Source organism: Athalia rosae, chromosome 2 (genome assembly GCF_917208135.1).
Source record: "Athalia rosae chromosome 2, iyAthRosa1.1, whole genome shotgun sequence".
Classification (NCBI taxonomy): domain Eukaryota; kingdom Metazoa; phylum Arthropoda; class Insecta; order Hymenoptera; family Athaliidae; genus Athalia; species Athalia rosae.
Genome location: NC_064027.1, coordinates 7,955,782 through 7,976,451, shown reverse-complemented (window position 1 = coordinate 7,976,451; position 20,670 = coordinate 7,955,782). Strand labels below are relative to the sequence as shown.

General features: G+C 41.0%; 1 protein-coding gene across 3 annotated transcripts in view; it reads left to right on the top strand.

The window, feature by feature from the left end:
• LOC105686960 (aquaporin AQPAn.G) overlaps window positions 1-20,643 on the top strand; it is a 30,713-nt gene extending 10,070 nt beyond the window's left edge. For 2 of the 3 annotated variants that reach the window (XM_012402260.4, XM_012402268.4), the window contains exons 3-5: window positions 9,160-9,350; window positions 17,794-17,937; window positions 19,027-20,643. In XM_012402260.4, the coding sequence (XP_012257683.1) occupies window positions 9,160-9,350; window positions 17,794-17,937; window positions 19,027-19,428 (737 nt within the window). In that variant the 3' untranslated portion in view covers window positions 19,429-20,643. Of the gene's footprint in view, window positions 1-6,232; window positions 6,607-9,159; window positions 9,351-17,793; window positions 17,938-19,026 lie in introns of those variants that run through there. The other variant, XM_012402282.4, reaches the window with a different exon arrangement.
• The last annotated feature ends 27 nt before the right edge of the window (window positions 20,644-20,670 follow it).

The following is a 20,670-nucleotide window of genomic DNA, read 5'->3' as shown; positions in this document are numbered from 1 at the left end:
GCGAGAGCGAAAATTGACAATGCCCTAATCTGGGCCATTGCCATATGCGTTGGATTACAGTCCGTTCGAGACGTACTGCATACTTCGTGGGTAAGAAATCCAGTTTCACTTACAAGCGGAATCGGATCCTTTCCGATATCGCGGATCGCGAGACTCATAATTACCAGGAATATCTATAGACGTCTCGTTGCGAGGAAAGATTCCTCCGTTTGTAGTGGTATTTTTTTTCTTTTTTCTTCTTCTTTTCAAACGTCTAATTGTTCGATCTGTGGAAGATTTTTTGCTCCTTTACAAATACGACGCCGTTTGTCGCGAGGTAATTCATCGTTGCCATTCGATCACCGCCTGTGAAATTAATCACGCGGAAAGGATTTAATGGCAATTTACCAAGAATTTCTTCAGTGCAAGAAAATACGGCGACAGTACAAACAAAATGCTTTGTTAAATATTGAGGAGGCGTTGCACGTGCGAATAAAAAAATTCAACAACAACGACGGTGTGCTTATTGTCACGAACCTGAAGATTGCCTTCGAAAAACAGGAGGTGAAATATGCGGAAGGTTTGAATTTTTAGAAAATTCTCACCGCGCCCCCCGAGCAACGTTAATCCTCCGGTAACAATACAACTGTACGTTATACCTGCAAATTGCACTTGCGGCTCGATATTTTTCTTCTTGGAATATAATTCGGTTCGGGTTGAACTGTAATAAGTATTGTGCTAATTACAACGTTCGCTGATTGTTCCAAGTATTTTTCTAATCCTAGGGGGAAACGTTGACCGGTATGGGCATATCCATTCCGCCTACGCCCGGCTATTATGTCTACGTGCATCGATTATGGGCACCTATACCGAGACGCAATCGTTGACACGTGTTAATATGCATACGTTTCCATCAATGTTACGAAATAATGACAGCGAGATGACGAGAATATATGTTGTAGCCTTCGAAATATCGATTATGTCATATATATATGTATATACATATTTTGCACCATTCGTTTCATGCATGGGTTTACTCTTGTCCCACTTTGACGTTCGGAATCGAAAAATCGAATTCTATTAAACAAAAAGGTAGAAAATAGAAACGCGTGTCGATTGGTGAGTCGATGTTCTTCGAAACCGAATTTTACATTTTTAACAATGTCGATAGAACCGGACAAAACTTCCGCGGTGTTCCAGATCCATGCAGGGTTTTTTTAAAAAAAGTCGTGCTAAAATTTCAGACGTTATGTTATTACAAAAACTGTTCGATTTATCAAAGTGAGGATATCGTTACGACGAATTTATGTTAATAACGATATAAAAAGAATATTAAAATCAAATCCAGTTCAGAAACTCAAAATTATATGATTATACAAGAATGAATGTGCGAAGCACACTATCATATTTATGTGACGTTTCCGTTCCCATGATCAATTAGCTAATCGATCGATACGTAAAAATGACTATTATCAGCGATTTATGTGAGAAAAAAGTTATAAAATTAATCTGTCCGAAGATCACATCAAGATACGGGCAGTTTGAAAGGATCGTCGATCCAGGCATATTCGCGTACGTTTTCCTTGATCATCGACGCGCCTCCCGCGCTCTATCAAACTTATGTCGAATTTAGATTTTTAACATCTGGCAATGACCATGAAAATAACTCATTAAACGTCTCACGTCCGCTGCAGATACGCTATTGAAATTGTATCCAAAAATTGAAATGGCGCGAAAAATTCACTGCCCTGCAGAAAATGTACGCGCAAATTTGGAAGAACTCGATCGCTCGGTCCAAGAAAATTGTCTCGTTCCGTATTCGAGCGGGATTTTCAGTGTCGGAAGAAAAACTAATACAGATTTCATCGCGAGGAATAAAAAAAGCTCATACTTATTTTTAGCGCGATTCCATCTTCGGTCTGGCAATATTCGGTTCATCATTATTTGATCAGTTGGCTCTGAGCTCCAGTTTTACCTCTCCGTTTCAAACAAAATTGCGGGCGTAACGTCGCGTTGACTCATAATTAACCCAGTTAAATCACAATCATCATCATCATTATACTCGCAATATATCCACGCGGTCTCACCTTCTTCTTTGTTTTCTACCGAATTATTGTGTACATTATGTTTCTCCTAATTTATTACAACATGTAGCTTTTTTATTCTTTTTATTTTCGCTCTCTTTCAATGCCGCGCAGAGACATCCCCGCTAATTGTACTTTTATTACTACCAGCGTGTGTATGTATGTACAGCTGAACGATATGTCTATGCAGACATGTATAATATTTCTACTCGCTATGCGTGTTATGCGAGTTAGAAGCGTTGTTGCATCGCGATTTTATACGGTTGGTAGACCGTAGGATATCTGTTTACATAATATCGTACGCATACACCTGCACTGTGTCTTGGCAACCTTAACCTTACGGTCATACCTACTGTACATTGGCAGTCTCGTGAGACTGTAGGTTGGATGGGATTTTAAGTATACATATCTCTGTGTTTCGTACCAGCGTACGTAGATACGGCTATATTATAATCTACGTAAGATGTATGCGGCATAAAGTGCGTGCGGCTTTGCGACTTGCCTCGCACATGAGAACACGTAAATTATACAAATAGCAAATGCCCTGCAGTCCTGTGCGCGCAATTCTAATTGCTGATTAGCTTTACATAGACCGCAGAGTCACAGGAAGACTCGTAATCCACAGTGTACGACGCTTAGCTTGATATAATTAGCAGAACGAATACGACAACGTCGCTTACAATAATCCGATTAATACAGCTATGAAACGAACGATCGACACGAAAATTTTTACGATTATTGGTTCGCATTAATTTTCACCCCGTGGAATTTTTCTTTCTTCTTTTTTTTTCGTCTTCACCGATCGTGCAACGCATTAGACGGTCTAGACGAATAAAAATTCATATCTGGCTAATTAAAAGCGACCAATTAGTCCTCCCGCCTTCGAATTTATGCGGACGATTCTATAACGAGAATTGTAGTACGCACGAACCTCATTTGTGTTGGACTTGTACGACAAATTTCCATGAAAATTCCTGTATACTGTGAGGTTGTAAATTCATAATTCGCTGGAAGGTCAACGGCGGGGGGTGGGTTTCGTTCAGAAAATTTCCGTCTCATAATATAAGGGGACAGCATATCGCCGATATTACATTATAGGAAAAACTATTCACCGATATTCTATTGTCTTTTGAAGAAAATATTCTCAAAATATCTATAACGTGCGTGAAAACGCGATGAGGCCATAGGATATCAAACCAATTGGAACATGGACGAACTAAATAGGGTTAATAGTTTATTGCCGGAAGTGAGAACGCGTCTGCCGACGCGTTAATTAGCCGTGACAATTGACAGATGTGTAATAAGCATGTACGAAGAAAATAAAAAAAAAAAAATAAAAAAACATGGCTCGCGACGCAGCTACCTACCTTCGTACCCGTCTGCCCGTATGCTGCACACATGTATATTTATAATTGTATACACACATTGTGCACGGAAAATAAAAGATTCACGTCTGCGCTGAAACCCGAATTACCTATGCCGAGTCGCTCCACTTCCGGAATTGTTCTACAAATTTAAACGAAACTAGACCCACCGGCCTATGCGGAGAAAATCACGGTGTAAGTGAAACACCTATAACTACGCGGGGCAGATGTGGGTCATTATAAATTATGTTCCATTAAAATTGAAACTAGTTTCTTTTCATTTATTCATTTTTTTTCTTTTGTAAAATTTTTTCTCTTCTCACGACTGCCATTTGCGGCGAGAGAATTTCGAGAAACAACAGATCCGCGAACATTTTTTTTCAAGTATTTTATCTTTTTATATAGAGACTCGTGTTCGATATTCGCGTACGGTATCTCGTCGAATGGTACCCGCGAACGATAAAGTTTACCTTTAGCCTGGCAAGGTCGTCGGTTTGCTCAAGAACCGACAATAAGAGCGTGGGTGATATATATATCTGTCGTACGCTGTTTGTCGCACGCAATACAGGTTACTTGACATATGTGGATCTAATGGCTCCTCTCGTATACAATTAGACGAGCATCGCGGTATACATAATGCGCGAGCATTTATCTGTATACAATATAAATAAGGTATGTAAACTTGTGCGTGTGTAAAATTGCTCGATCTGGAGGGACGCGATGCGAGCCAGATATTCTAGGCTGTTTGCAGAAGCTGCCGATGACGGTAACAGCTCCGTGTCCTAATTAAAATGGTTAATTACCGCAGCCTCCGCAATGAACGTTTCTGTCTATTATTGCCGCGGATCAACGTCTCGCGATGCACAATCGCCAAGAACGTGGATAAATGCACCACCGGCGAACCGCGAGTACCTAGAAGTTTTCTGCAACAAAAAAATTTAAAAAAAAAACAAAAAACAAATTTATCCAGTTTCTATTTTTCGATAGATTCGAGGCCGTCCGAAATCAGATTTTGGATTTCATGAGGTTCGAAGAGTTTTCGCTCAGAGGAGTTAAGAACCTTCCAAGACCTCACCATGGAATTCCATTTCAGACGACGATGGCGTACCTCGTGTAGATTCTTTTGGACGCGGTAAAAAGAAATTTACATTTCTGGATACGCGCGAGTCTTATTCCCGCAGTTGTATTATCATTGACGTTGTCATTTTCCATGACAACAATAAAAGTGACATTACATCAACAATACACGATGATATAACTCTACGAGTATTTCGTCGGGAGTAAGTTTGATGGGAAAAAAATGAAACGGAAGAAAAAAAAACTTTGCAAAAGCGATGGCGTGATCCGTTGAGATGAAACAATTTCCTACTTCGTATATACGGATAATTATGTAAAAACGCGTTTGTTGCTCGGTTATTCATAACAACTGTATACACAACCCGCGCTCGTCGTTCGATTGAAGAAAAAAAGAAAAAAAAGAAAAAAAAAAAAAGCGGTGACCAATGATCATGCAAAGTATAAATATGTGTATCGCCGATTAATTGATCGGTAATATAAATGTTAATTGGGACTACGATACGTTGTTTTCGCGCATGAATTTTTTCAGTCATCGACGAAGACGGGATGTATAGTTTAAACTTGTAACAATGAGAGAAACGTCGCAGAAACGACGTAAGTACGTTCGATTGGAATACGAAACGAAGATTGAAATTCCTAGCGGATGATTCGACCGAGGATAGAACAAAATATTCGATATCAAATGACACGTCGTACACGGGTACACCGGGTTATGTAGATTTATCGTCGATACAGAAGCTGCGATTATCACAATCGCGACGGTATCACACGAGTTACATTATAAAAGATAACGCATAAATTATTCAGGTATGTGTTTACCCGTTAAATATATGGCGCGAGAAATGTTATGATAATGTAATACACCGTCTACAGATGTAGGCGAGTCTTCGCGTCGGGACGGCGAAATTGTAACGAGTTTCGTAACGAACGATGTTCACCAAATTTAGGATAAAACGGTCGTCCGAAATGCGCTTCAAATTTTATTCGACGAATCGCGGTGGAAATTTCGCGAACGATCTCCCGAGCGTTTTTCGTCGACTCGTCATAATTATTTCTCGTTTTATGTAGTGTGTAATCTATATTATGCAGACGACCGGAAACACACGTGCGAATGATATCGCGGAGGATTCCGAAATTCCGCAGTTGAATTTTGAGAAATTTTTCGGACGTCTGTCACGATCGACACGATCGAGTATACAGCTATATACAGGTATAAACGACACACGGTGAGACGAGCGAATCGCGGGATCGGTGATCCTTCGAGTATCGCAATGATCACCGAAATCCCTGATCGTGACTCGGGAGTATCGAGATCGTTGGATTAACCAAACAATAGCCGAATAACTGGCTGCGGGAATATCGTAGCGGTGCTAAGATGCGATCAGGTGTGGCAAAGCGGAGAGCTGCATCGCGTTCGCCGTAATGCTCTCGGCGTTTGGAAATCGCGACACCGCGAAGAGCACGCAGCCCGCAGATATTCCGAACTTCGATATTCCCGGCGGGGGGATTCGGTGCAATCTCCGTTTCACGTGCATGAATAAAACCGTGTACTTTCCATCCTCCGCAGCACGAGAGCGCGGCATGAATCGTTACGATTTTGTACTTTAAATCGAGTTTAACATCCGAATAATAGTTAAATAGTTAATACTAGCCAATGGCGAAGGTAGTGGGGAATCGGCGGAGGGTTGCGGTGGGGAGACACGTTGTATATGAAGGCGAAACCTTCGCCGGGCTCACTTCATACTCATACAGTTAAACTCAAACGGCCGTCTCTTCTGTGCTGCTCCGAATTATATATATATATATATACATACGATTTTTTTCGTTTTTTTCCTAACACAGTCGTTCGTCGATTTTTTGAAAAATTCAAAGAAGAACACCGGTCACTCGTTGCACGTACCGTCGAAACGAACCACCTCTGCCGCATCTTTTTTCGAATCTGGATGTTATAAATTACATGAAAAACGAAACTTGGTGACAACGATCTCTTTTCACTTCTGCAGCACCCCGACTACGCGTTGCAACGCAAGGGTTGTTCTCGTATTACGGAGTTATAAGTTTCGGTCTTCGGATTTTTTACAAAATGAGTAAACCGGCCCAAGGTACGTTGCTAATTATTTTTCAACAATTTTTAGGACCGACAAAAAAAATTCAATCTCAACAGGGAAGTTGAATTCTCGTTTTATCGATCTTCAAAATCCACCCTTACGCGAGCGATTCTCTCATCGGATAAAATCCACGGAATACATCGGCGCGGGTTTTTCGATTTTATTTTTTCATTTTTTGTTTTTTTCTCTCTTTTTGGGCTGCGTTGTAACATCGACAATATAGCTCGGAGCTAGGACTGTCATTACGGTTAAAACAGAATTGAAAAATAGAAAGGTGGATTTGAGGTGTTTTTCCGTCCAACCGTATAAGATCGACGATATACCTTCTGTCAATCTTCACGTGCAAATGACACGAGTTCAGGGTTCTCGCGTCTGTTATTCACTCGCTCCGGAAATTCGATCAATTTTCAGAAAATCTTATTTCTGACGACGGAATCGCGTCCAACGTCCAAAAATTTTTCGTCGCGAAACATTTTTTCGCGTTGCACGTGATAAATGACATTTCATCGGTCCATTTGCATAGGTGTATTCGCGATCGTTGCGTTAACTATATTATAATCGTCAGGAAAGTCGTTTGAATCTCGCATAACGACAGCAAAAAAAAGTTTCAACAAAATTTTTTTTCTCCAAAAAATAAATTAAGAAAAAAAACTGTGAGGAGGACCGTCCGTGGCGGCCATAAATCAAACGAAGACAAAAAATAAATCTAACAAAAATTACACAACATTCGCAGTAATTTAGATTTCCATGTGTGTAGTCATATTCGGTACCAGTTTTTTCGGTTATTTTGAATAGCCCATTCACAGCTCGTACGGCGAGATGAGATACGAAATTAAAAATGACTGATAAAGTAAAATTAAAATAATTATTATACCTATATCGCTACGTCTCGTGTTGCCTTTTACCGGGATCAGCGTATAATACTTGACGTTATCTTTGTTTATTTATCAATTAACTTTGGATTCTCGTTAATTAGTTTATGGCTAAATATTCGCACCTGCTTTTCATTTCGAGAGTTTGAGAGTTCGGATCGGTGTGGAAACGATGCGAAAAATAATCAACGCTCACCAATTCGATGGGAAATAAAACGGCGGAATTCTTATCGTGAACAAACAGATTCGATTGTCGCTCCTCGAACAAAAACTCGTTGAATTCCGATAGATTGTTGACAGAAATCATCTTGAAAATAAAATAATGAATTTGTACGTCGCATCTGCATTGAATCTGACAAACCGCCCAACACGCATCGATTGGTTCATAATTGAATATTGTATATCAGAACTTGTAGATGACAATAACTGCATCCTCACTCGGTCATGGAACATTTTTTAATCCATTATGAACAAATTGATTTGATGAATCATGCTAAACGTGTATCGCATGTTATTATAATACGCGCCGTGCATCGGAATTTCGAAAAACTGTAAGGGCAACTCCATTAAAACCTGTTTTCGAATGTTTTTAGAAACAGTTCGTAAACCTTACCGTGCATGATTAATTATTATTCTTTCCAGTATTGTTATTTAAACACTCGACGTTGTTATTAACTTTTACCATATTTTACTCATAACTCGATACCGCTTTTCAAATTATAACGCCACTGACCAGTGCAGTGGAATTCGAAGAGGTGTAATTTTTCAAAATAAAGACCTGACGATAAATTAGAAAATATACCACTAGCACGTGAAAGAACTGAAATAAAATAGAGGAAAAAAACGTATCTCGAAAAACGGTTTAAGGTTACACACACTAATCCATTATTCCGACAGATAATTACACCTGCGATCAAGACGTCGAAAAACTTTCGACGGATACGCCGTGATAATTGCGAGTATCGCATATCAATCGTGCTTTAATTTTGGTAAACGGTCAAAGATCATCGATCGGATCGTTTGATTAGATGAGAAGAATTCTCGCGATAGTTCGGATAGTGTCAGAAATTGATTACAGAAATAAGATTGAGATTGAAAAAATTTTATGCTCGTCCGAATAGTTGACGTTTGACGCGGCGGAGGGGAGAGAAAGAAAAAAAAAACTCATTATTAATCAAAAATCCAACGCCGGGATCTTCCCATGTTAGCATAATAAAAACCGATCGAATCGATACGAGGTGAAAAAAGAAAAAAAAAAAAAAAAACAAATGTGAAATAAAATCAGAGGAAAAAAAAACCGTTCAAATCCATCATAATTATCAGCTATAGAAACGAATTAGTCGAGATACGAGTACTTGGAGCGCGCGAGGATTAAAATGTCAAATGCATTATTAGAACGATATCGTAATTAACATCGATTAATGTAATCAATGTATTTTGCATGGAAGCGTGTCAGACCCGGGGTATCATCCCGCGCTGCAAGATATTAGCGGCCTTCGGTAGAATTCGAGGTCAAGGCTACGTATCGTCGTACAAGCGCTAGTTACTCGCGTTTGCTCGATACGCGAACAAAATGCAAATAAAAAGAAAAAAAAAAGAAACGAGTCGCTTCGACGCGATCACCGGTTAAATTATTCTTCTATTTTTCTCATCTCTTCGAATTTTCCCGACACAGGTGCCAAGGCTTTTCTAGGCCTACACGAAGTGGCGACCGTATCGATATGGCGGGCTCTTTTGGCCGAACTGATCGGTACTCTGCTTTTGGTCCTGATCGGATGCGGATCCTGTCTCACATGGGGAAATAATGTTCCCTCGATACCGCAAATCGCCTTCACTTTTGGTCTCACGGTAGCCACCCTTGCGCAGGTAAGAAAAGAATCCATCACCGCAAAATTCGCCGGACGATTCCAGATTTTCCAGATTCAATTTCCCAGGAGTTTCTCTCCCTCCGTTCGGCAGTAGATCCGAAATGGACGGTCCGCACGGTTCACCGATCGTTCACGCGTCTGAGTTTTTTTTTTTTTTTCCCCCCTAAGCATATAATTGATATTGTCTACGTGTACCTCATTGAGGATTTGTCTAGAATGATTAATTCGGCACAGTCTCTCCAGACAAAAGCGTAAACTGTTTCGATTTCGTGAACACGTGTTAGCGCCAGAGGCTCGAAGGGAACGGTGTAAAAGGGGGGTCGATTCATTCACGTTAAACCTGCGCGTTCGCCGGTTCGATTGGTAATTTCGTGCCGGACCAAGGTTTATCTCATAACGCCTCGCATCTCACGGTGCTCGATGTATCTTTTTTAGAGAGCCGGTCTCCTCCGAACTGATCCAAACCAAGACAAACTCTTTAATAATACTAATTAAGTTATACGTCTGGTTTTGCACGTCTCTGTTGACCAGATAACGGTTGCCTGGCCCCGAGTAACCATACCTGTAATTGAACTCCGGCTTGTACCGCGATCATATCTATAAAAAATAATGGATGTTAGTTTTAACATTCGATGTGACAGGCCATGGGCGTGTTGGGGCGAAAAATATTCGTTCGTCTCCAGTGAATTTCCGAAGACACAAAGAAAAATTTATGAAACCTTGAGGTCCGAATGATGGTTCTTCGTTGTTTCTGAAAAAAGGAAACATAAAATTGCTGAAATTGATATTATTTTATTGAGTGATAAAATTAATTTTTTTATTCCGTTTGCGAGCTCTCGTACTAACTTTCGCTGTCAGGTAGATATAATGAAATCAAAATCTGGACTTGACACAATTTTCCTTTTTGAAATAATCGCCTTATACGCTATGATGCGATTCTGAAGTAATTACGTTAATTTTTATACCGTACTCAACGATAGTAATTGTCAAATCGATTCGAAGTGGTGATTATTATAAAATCCAACCAATCTACGATCAAACGGTGTAATAAAATCACCCCGTGCGTTCGATTTTTAAAAACTGTACTCATAATTGAACAATAATGGGTTATGATGTTATAAAAGAGGTGGGATAACGTATTAAAACGTGATCGCATGCACGCGATTTGTTAAATACGGGTATTTAAAATACATCGAAGACGAGGCGAAAGAGAAAGAGAAAGAGTTCATTCTGCCCTTGAACAGATTTTTACTTGTCGGGGTGAAAAATACGTACACTAATGTAGTGAGTCGCGATAATAAATTCAGAAATTAGCATTTCAAATAAAACTCTGACGGTAAATGTTTCATTCAATTATTACAACTAACTTTACAAAAAAAAAAAAAACAAAAAATCAAAATTCAACCGATAATTTTTTAATTCAATTAAAGGGCAACGTCTTCCAAAGTGCATTCGAACCCGAGCGCGGTGTACGTAACACGTGGCAAAAAAGAGCGTGGGTATAAAAGGCGGCATATATTATACAGTTGGGAATAAAAGAAGATAAAAAGGAAACGGAAAAAAGTAAAAAGAGAAGCACAAAAAAAAAATCGATCTGTAACCGAAGCTAATGGTCCCACTATCGCTAACTACATCTCGGTCAAATAAGAATTGCGACACGTCTTTTTTTTCCCCTCTCAAAATAATTACTGTAACAACTTCTCTTTCATATGTATATATGTGTAGATTTGAACACGTGTGTTCAATCAGTGCACATAGGTTACATGAAAAGAGAAGAGAAGAAAAAAAAAAAAAAAAATACAGCTCATATGCGATTAACCTGTATATATAGATGCTTCTCTTTTCTTTTTTTTTTTAAACTTTTTCTTTCTCTTAATCGTGGACATTTGTATAGCTCCACATGGTAAATGCGATGATATTATGTGGGCATAATCGAGCCGTACCGACGGGGCAGCGGACGTGTGTTAACTCGAAGACGAAATGAAAGAAAAAAAAAAGAAGAAGAAGAAATGAAAAAATAGAACGCGTCCAGAGGAAGACGGGGGATCCTTATTTGAGAACGCATCCTTTCGAAACCGACCTCGGAATTGAGTCAATTCATTATTAGCCTCAGTTATTATTAACCAATGGACCTCATTTACGGTGTATTAGGAAGGCGAACGGCATCTCATCTCGAATGATGTAGATGCTACTTATTGCTTTTAATAATTTAACAGGCTAATTGCTCGGACATACAGCAACGAACAATATTATGACACCCGGCGGACACCCGTACTCCCCTTATCGTTCGTGTTACGTATTACATGGATATGATTTTCATTACACGTCCATATATTACACGTCCAACGTACGTACGTCCATACGTGAACGCGATTACGTATATATAAAAATAATTATGCACCGATTTATGTGCATATGAATATACGTATATGGAAGTGTAACCGAACTGCCTCGTACATTTACGCAGCTTTTAGTTGCAAAATTTAGCGAACATTGCGCGGTCTCGAACTTAATGAAAAAAAACGTCATTATTTTATTTTTTTTTTGTTTGTTTCGCTTCGCCGCTTAGTTCAGAGCCGATGGGGACGATCTTACGTACGATCGTTTCCAATCACTGGTACATAGGTGTGTAAAAAAGCTTCTGAGTAATAGGGATTACGAATATGCGCCGATTTTGTGAAATTTTGATCCAACGACGGGTTTTTTGAGCGGTAATCACATCTCGATTCACGGAGATCGTCGATCGCCTGTACCTGATCCGGGGTCTCGGTCGACCCAGAAAATGATGGTCCGGTTCCTTCGAGGAAACTCTGTATTATTCGGAAGCTCGTCGGTTATCCGAAGATGTCGGAGTACGAAGAAATTCTGGGGTTTCTGAATTCCCCGATCGTCGGTCGATAGTTTTCTCTTATTTCATCGTCCATTTCCGTTTCTCTGTTTGCTTGAAAATTCTCTTTCACCCTCGTATCGCGTGGCGAACGTTGACACGGTTCCGCGTGTCCGTCGATGGAGAGTTTGTTGCCCTCTTCGACCGCTAGCTTTGCGAACGCGTGTACGTGCCTAACGTTTTTTTTTTTCATCGGCCACGTTATATCCACGCGGTAGGAACGATCGGGCCCTCGGAGGCATACGGTAGTACAGCACGCGTATTAAGGTGAACACTCTCGAGTCTCCCTGCACTCGAAATCAACTCACTTTCAGCGAGTATATATATATATACATATGTATACATATATACCGTGCCTATGGTTATGTGTACCGGTTCGAAATATATAAATACATCCGTCTTTATTCGATCAGTCACTGTGGGCATAACGCAACGAAACGCGTTGCGGGAGATCTAAGAAGAGCTCGAGAATTCCGCTGATAATAAAAATTCACTTAATCGCTAAAAGCCGACGATTTATCGCCAGCTGGTTCGGATCGCCGTCGTTACAGTTCCTGGCATCGATGATCCGCCGCAGTTTGTAAAAACTCTGCGAACATAAGTTGAATCATTTTTTTTTTTCACTTTCCCTTGATTCGCGTCTAAGCGAAGAACGGAACGATTCTTCCCCTCGAATCATTGGTGTACCCTTGATCTTCTTTTCTAACACTCCAATCGTATCTCCCTCTTTGGGACACGATCCCCAACGTGAGGTATACGTCATCTCGAGTCCTCAGGTACGTCGTCACGGTCGCGAGCCTCTCGATTTCCCGCGCGATGAGTAATCCCGTCCAGCATCTCAGTTCGGTCTCAGTTCGGTCTCCGTATATAAAATGGAGTTGGTACCGCGCGACGACGACGACGATGTTCGTCATCGTCCGACAAAGCTTGAGCGAATCGCGTACCCCCTTTGCGATCTGCTTATTGTATTAAATCGTATATGTATATGCGCGTACGTACAGTGTTGTGTTACGCTATGTTAGGTTCACGTGGCGTGGCTTCGATCGGGTTAGACTAGGTAGGGTAAATAAGGCCGCCGGTTCGCCCAAGGGGGTCTAACTGTCGAGATGGTGCAATTCTGCCCCGAAGGCTCTGACAACCTACTCACTCGTGCAATACCTTATATTCCCCTCCCTCCCCTCCCCTCCCCTCCCTTCCTCCCTTCCTCTTTCATTCTTTATACATCCCATATGCCCGGCTCCTTATACTTTATTACCGCAGGTAGGTACTACATAGGTATAAAGTTTTTCGCACTAATCCCAGATCCCATGATATCCCACCCTATCCGCCGCGTCTGTAACACACAGCTATAGGTACACCTACCTGTTCATTTCTGCCCACATCCTTTGCACCGGATCAACCATCGTTGATTGACATTTGGCGGTTACGACATTATATTATTATTTTCTATACCCGAGCTTGTCATCGTTATTTGTCCGCGATGAATAATTTCTTATTCTTTGTTATTTTTTTTATCTTTACCTTTTTTCCTTTTTTCTTTTTTTTTTTTTTTTTCTATTGCTACCAACTCATCTCTTTTCTCTTGATGTATTATATACTTATATACATAGGCTTAAATAATTCACACCATTTTATATGTTAATATTATATATTTTCCTGAAATTTTTATAATCATTTTGCATATTCCGTCTTCCGGGATAGCGTTTAAGGCCGTCTTGGTAATTTTTTTAACCGTTTTTTTTTTTTTTTTTATGCTTTTTTATTTTATTTTTTGTACGCTTTAATCGTTTGAGACATTTGACAATTATATTTAATTCTGGCGACGTCCACGCCGCTTACACTCGTTGTATACCCGGATAAAATTATTTTATTCCGGGTTACGCAACTACACATCTCGGAATTATCATCCGTACTTGTACGCTAAATCCGATGCATGAAACGTACGACATATTCGTCCGCTGAATTATACCCGATGCTCATGTATTCACAGTATAGAACCTATTATATCGCTATTCCACGTACGTAATTTGAGGCCGTATTCTTCCGGCTATACGACAGAAGCCCGCGCGATATGTATTAAGTCCCAGGCATGATCGTGATAAATCTAAAAACAATAACGCGGTATATCAACCTTATTGTAACGCGTGCGGTGTAATAATTTTCATGAATCATATTTTATTATTAACCTTGTCAGAGAAATTACGAATCTGTGCAGTACTGTAATCACCCCGCAGTTTTTTTTAGATTCGATTCTTTTTTTGTACGCGGCAGCGTACTCTTTTTTTTTTCACCCAATATATAATCGGTCAATCGATCAGTTACGTCATAACAAACGATTTGTATACCGATTAATTCGTGACGAACGTTACACTTTACGTATGTATACGTATTATATATGTGCATCCGATTTAAGGTCAATCGCGATATTTGATTCGGGTGTAATTAATCTATAACTAAAATTTATACGCGATCGAAAAATCATCTCGGAGACTCATCGTGATGAAATCATGAAATTCATACACCTACCATTGGACGTAGGTGGATTCATGACTGCATGTAACACGCGAGTACATAATACCTACGTAATTCGTACACATCGGTGTGATATAATATCGTTTGACAATACTCCGCGTATATCAATATCGGTATAAGGTACTACCGTGTACATAGGTATACCTCTACCTATACGTAGAGGCAGATATGGGTACACGAGAACGATTGCGCCCGGTCTTGCCGAAGCTTTTCAATTGGCTAATATTTGTGTTACAAATCGCCTGATGGGCGTATATAATAATTTAAATATTCAAATGAGTTTCGCGTTAACGTGTCGGAGAAGAATCCCCGTGCTCCGTAAGACACGCGTACGTACGCGGGTACGTAAATATACGCGCGAGCATTTTTTCTTTCCCCATTTTTTTTCGTTTCGCTTGTGTCGGGTGATCCGCGAGCGCATCGCGCCAGATAATCTCCCGCGGGGTATAAATTCGATTCGCGGATGCACCCGGAATCGAACGTACATATTCAACGATCGAATTACAATCATATCGTACGAATCATCGCAATCGTAACTCCGACGGATGATCAGCTGGAGTAGATTTTTATTCGTTCCCCCATTGCGACGTTGAATTTTCACGGTTAATTATCCGTTGCAAAATATGACCTGCAGCACGCGACACCCACCGGATTCGTAGGTCGCACAGGTGCTCTCCTACAGCTATTTATAGAGATACGTTATTACATAAAAATACATACGGGAGTATGTTATATATCTACGCGGGGATACACGGACGCGGTAGGTAACTGAAATTTGTCGTGTAACGATCATACGGCTACGGTTGTGCTGAGAACGGACAGTTTTAGTTCGGACGGAATTGAACGGACAGCGCGTGCAACAACGCGACCAAAAGATCCTTTCTAGCGTGGCAAACGGGGCCCCATGGGCGATGTCTGCACGCGGTGCACGCGGTTTCATACCCTCGGGGCCCGCCGACCCACAGCCTCGAGTCATCCGTGAGATAGGCATTACACGTACGTACGTGTTACCTACCTCTCTGTCTTTATAATGCGAAATCCGAAGGTAAAGCAAAGCAAAGGAAGGCGAAGCCTCCGCCGCCACGCGACAGGGACAATGCTCTTTCGCCCGAGCTCGCTCAATTCTTACGCAATTTTGCCGGGGGATTTTTTTAGTCGCTCATAATATCGTCCGACGTCTCGTACGGGCTTGTGATACGTGTTTCTATATAACGCTAGCGATTCGCGGTAAACGACGCCGGTACACCGATTGTCTTTACCCCGTAGGTACAACACCGATTGAAGTACCAAACAACTTATGCGCCTCGGATGCGTACCTAAGGCGTAATGATACGCGTTCGTCAAATGACACGTTCTCGACCGATGGCCGATTATTAGCGAGATGAGCGCAACGCGCACCTAGTAGGTATCCCACGTCCACGTATACTTACACCGATTCCAGTACAGAGTTTGACCTCGACGCCGATATGTGCTACGACGATGACGCCGATCCGCGGCTGCAGCGGCCACGCGTTAAGAAAGAGATTCCTGATACCCTTGGGGTGTGAGGAAATATTTTTTACGCCTCGGGGTTCCTTCGCATCATCCATCTCGGCATTAAACCTGCACAGGCTATATGTAACTCCGCGTTATACAATATAACCGAGTGTAGAATGTAATCCGCTAATTTTTATCGAGCAGAACAATCCTTTCTAGTTGTATTTCGTACGCGTGTCGGAAAATCAGAAAACGTGTATTGTACAAAATCGACACAACTCCACATTGCGGAGCCAATGTCTGCTCCATCTTTTTCTTCGTTTTATTTTTTACCTCAGCTGATAAATTGATCCGACCGTCCACCCGTATCGCCCATCGATTGCGGGATTCTATCTACCAATATTCCTAGATACGGATTATCCACTTATTTCGTTCGTTGATGATGTTATATCGCGTTGACCGTCGATCCCGTAACCGCACGATCGGTGTACCTTTACCCACATAGATATACTATAATTTAGAAATCGTTCGTTGCGATCTAGGTTGCGTTAGAATCGGATTACACTTTCGTCAATCCCCGGTAAGCCGCGTGCTTCAAAAATCGATCTCATCTCGCCGGCTCCCCTTCGTCGTGACGCAAAAAAGCACCTTCCAGCTCTTGGTGAGGAAAAAAATCTGCATCCAAACTAAAAATAAAGGTCGCCAGAAACGGCCCAAAATAAAAAAAAAACAAAAAAAAAACGAAAAAAGAAAAAAGAAAAAGTCCGCTAGCTAATTCGCTGGGCAAAAAATCGAACGAGTTCGGAGTACGATACGCCGTCTGTGGACGTCGAGTCTGTTGAATCCTTGTGGAGCGGTGAATGAGCGCGACGAGTAGGGTACGCGAATCTCGTGTAGAGTCTCAAGCCCTGCACAGTGAAAAGAGTTGTTGCATAATCGGGGAGCCGACGCATACGCGCCCCCGGGGCAACGAAGACCTTGTCGCCGCGCATGAGAACTGGGCCGCCATGCCCTGGGGCCCGATCCGCGCCCGGACCCCATTCAATCGTCGTTCGGATGTTGGGCCTAAATTCGTGTACATAGATCTGCACGAGTTAGGTATTCGTTTTGCTTTTTCTCAAATTAATTAAGTCGTATGTAATATATTCGATCATTTATTTCTGTACCTGAGATGGTCGTCGAACGGGCGTCCGTATACTTATAAAACTTAAGGCCATATACAGCGGGTATCATAGCCACAATGTCGATCAATTAGGTAATACGGAACGGATGTTAATTATATTACGGAATCGTGTAACGCTCGATCATATTAGCCCCAATATTCTTGGACGTAACTTACCGAGATTGTTACGGAACTTATGATATTACGACCGACGTCGACCGAATCGAAACTGATACCTACGCTCTCCCATTGTGCGATCGATCAATCAACCGATCATTTTATGATATCTCGTATCTCGGTTTGCAGTGTAATTGTTCGATATTTGGGATTCGATTTTATAATGTTTCTTGAAATGAGAAAAAAAAACTATTTCTTTACTTGCAGGCAATCGGACATGTGTCGGGATGTCACGTAAACCCGGCTGTGACAGCCGGTCTAGTCGTCAGTGGCAATTGCAGCCTCCTCAAAGGATTTTTCTACATCGCCTTTCAGTGCATAGGGGCTGTCTGCGGTGCGGCTATTCTTAAGGTCAGTATACAGCGAATATAACATCTGAAATCTAAAATCTGAAATCGATCGAGAGGCAGGGAGATGGAAAAAAAAAGTCAATGAGGGAAGAAAACTCGAAATCGGTAAATTTATCATCGGAGTGCCGAGGTAAACGGGTAATCCAGATTTCAAACTCGCCGATTACGTGTGTGTGTCTGTGTGTGTGTGTGCGGGGGGTGTAGAGGGTACCTAAGGAATATGAAAATCGAATCGTGACTGGTTCTTGACCCAGAAATAAACTGGATCCGGATTTATTTCGGCAGAAAGATAATTAACAAACGCCGATGTAACATGTAGCGCGTACACCTGTACGTGTGTGTATATACCGTTGATTTCCGATCGCGCCTCGATTCCCGTTGAACCCTCAAAGGCAAATGGCTGCTTCGTTAAAATGTCGCTGTACACCAAGGTCAAGGTCCGAGCGCTCGAAGTCACCGTTACATCATAACTGGACGCCGGTATCATCCTTCAATAAAACCAATCACCGCCAAATTCGCGACCAATTGACCCAGTTCGCTATACGCGCGCCGCTCCGTAGAGAATTAAAATTCAGACGTATCTAAATCGGCTCGATCGCATACATTGATTAGCTATTTATAACTATACATACAAGCGTTCGATTATCACGCATCTATAATATATCGCCTATATCCATAAATTCTCAACGCCTTCGATCCAATTCGACTTCAAGTCTCCTCCTCTCTCATCTCCCTTTTTTTTATCCACTAATATTTTTATAATTCTAAATCTGATTCGAACCCTCTGGTTCTTCTTTTCTTTTTACTTTCGTTCAAAATTATGTTATATTTCCGCATTCCTTGGACCCGTTATAACTGTACAATCTCGAATGACCCCTATATATACACATACTACACTTTTTCGGCATTCACAATCTCTTAGAATGGTAACGGAACTCGTTCAAAGTTTTCCTTGTTTTGTCCCGAATTTTTTTTTTCACCAGACAATCGTTCTCGCAAAAGTGTTACACACGAATCGATGGAAATAAAATCATCAAGCAATCGCTGTGGCGAACCGAAGGGAAAACGAAATCTCGTTTATTTCTTGCAGGTCATGATCCCGAATTCAGTCGCAGGGAATCTCGGCAGCACAGTTATTGACGGCGGTATCGACGTCGGACAAGCCGTCCTGATCGAAGCTTTCATCACCTTCATGCTCGTCCTGGTGGTTCATGGAGCGACGGATTCGAAACGAAGCGACGTCAGAGGGTCCATCCCTCTGGCAATCGGTCTGGCTATCACGGCCGCCCACTTGGCTGCGATTCCTGCTACCGGAAGCAGCATGAATCCTGCTCGTACTTTGGGCCCTGCGGCGGTTATGGGATTATGGGCGAATCATTGGGTATATTGGGTCGGGCCAATAGTTGGAGGAGTTGCGGCGGGGGCGGTTTACAAAATTTGCTTCAACGTCTCAGGGAAAAAGGACGAGGACCAAGCGTCGTACGACTTTTAGGAGGATGTAAAAAAAAATTGAAATGAAAGGATATGAAAAGATACGCTGATTAATGTCAACGTGAACGGTACAAGTGTCTCATTCGCGATAATATCACGCTTCGAATTTGATGGGTAGCTAAGCAAGAAAATTTGAAGCGAATCTGACATGTCGTATTTGGTAAGGAGGTATATCTATAGATACGCAAATGTAGTGTAGCTTCGAAATCGAATTTGTACGCTAGTTTCGCACGAAGGAATCCACCGAATCGTATATTGCTTAAATTTACTAAATTACGTTATTTATAATCGACTACGCTATTTTTAGTTGAAAAATTATTTAAATCATTGCTGCGCGTGTTGTGAAAATCTTTTTGTGAGACAACGGGATTGCAGGCTATTGAATCTCATTGTTGGCCTGGAAATCGAAGACGTTTGACAAAAGGGAGAGGCTTAATATATACGTGTGCTCTATGGCATACCCTGTAATATTAATTTTCATTTGAACGACGATGATGCTAATTCGCGCAATTTCGCCGCCGATGCCTATTGGATCCTACGTGCGTTACTTGCTCAAGACATCATGTATAGGCATATGTAATCTAAGGTATATCATTAGTTGTATTACATTATCAATCCCTCACAATCACACTTATTACATATAGGTATACCACTGGATTGCGTAACGCTCGAAAATGTCACCAGAAATTAACTGAAAGATATACACATCTAATCTCTGCACAATATCAGAAGAACGATACCTGTATGTTCAAGACTTTGTAATATAATCGCTATAGAGAAATATTATATTTTTCTCACTTTGCTGTTAGCTCAAAGATTTCGAGCCTCGAATTTTGTCCGCTCTTACTTTTTCTCATCTACGGCGATGAAGTTTTCGTTGAAAAATTTCACTTTTTCAAAAAAACTAAATTAATAAACGCTTCATATTCACAGTGCTTCTGATCATACGATTATGTTTCCAAAAAATATTTGCGCAGCTTTTTGGCAACTGAATTTTTTTTCACGATAACTGTAAGAAAACATAATCATTCCGTCCCTCTCCATCGTAACCAGGTAACTAGAATATAATCGTGTAAATCATTTTTTATTTTTATTCTCGAACGCACAGCATTTTATTTAGGTTTTTGTATATATTGTACTTAATTTAGTGATACTCTTTTTTTCTGTAAATCAATCGATGTAACGATCGAGAAAAATGAAAAACAAAAAAAAATTATTTTCTCCGATTTCTCCCTCTGGGTTT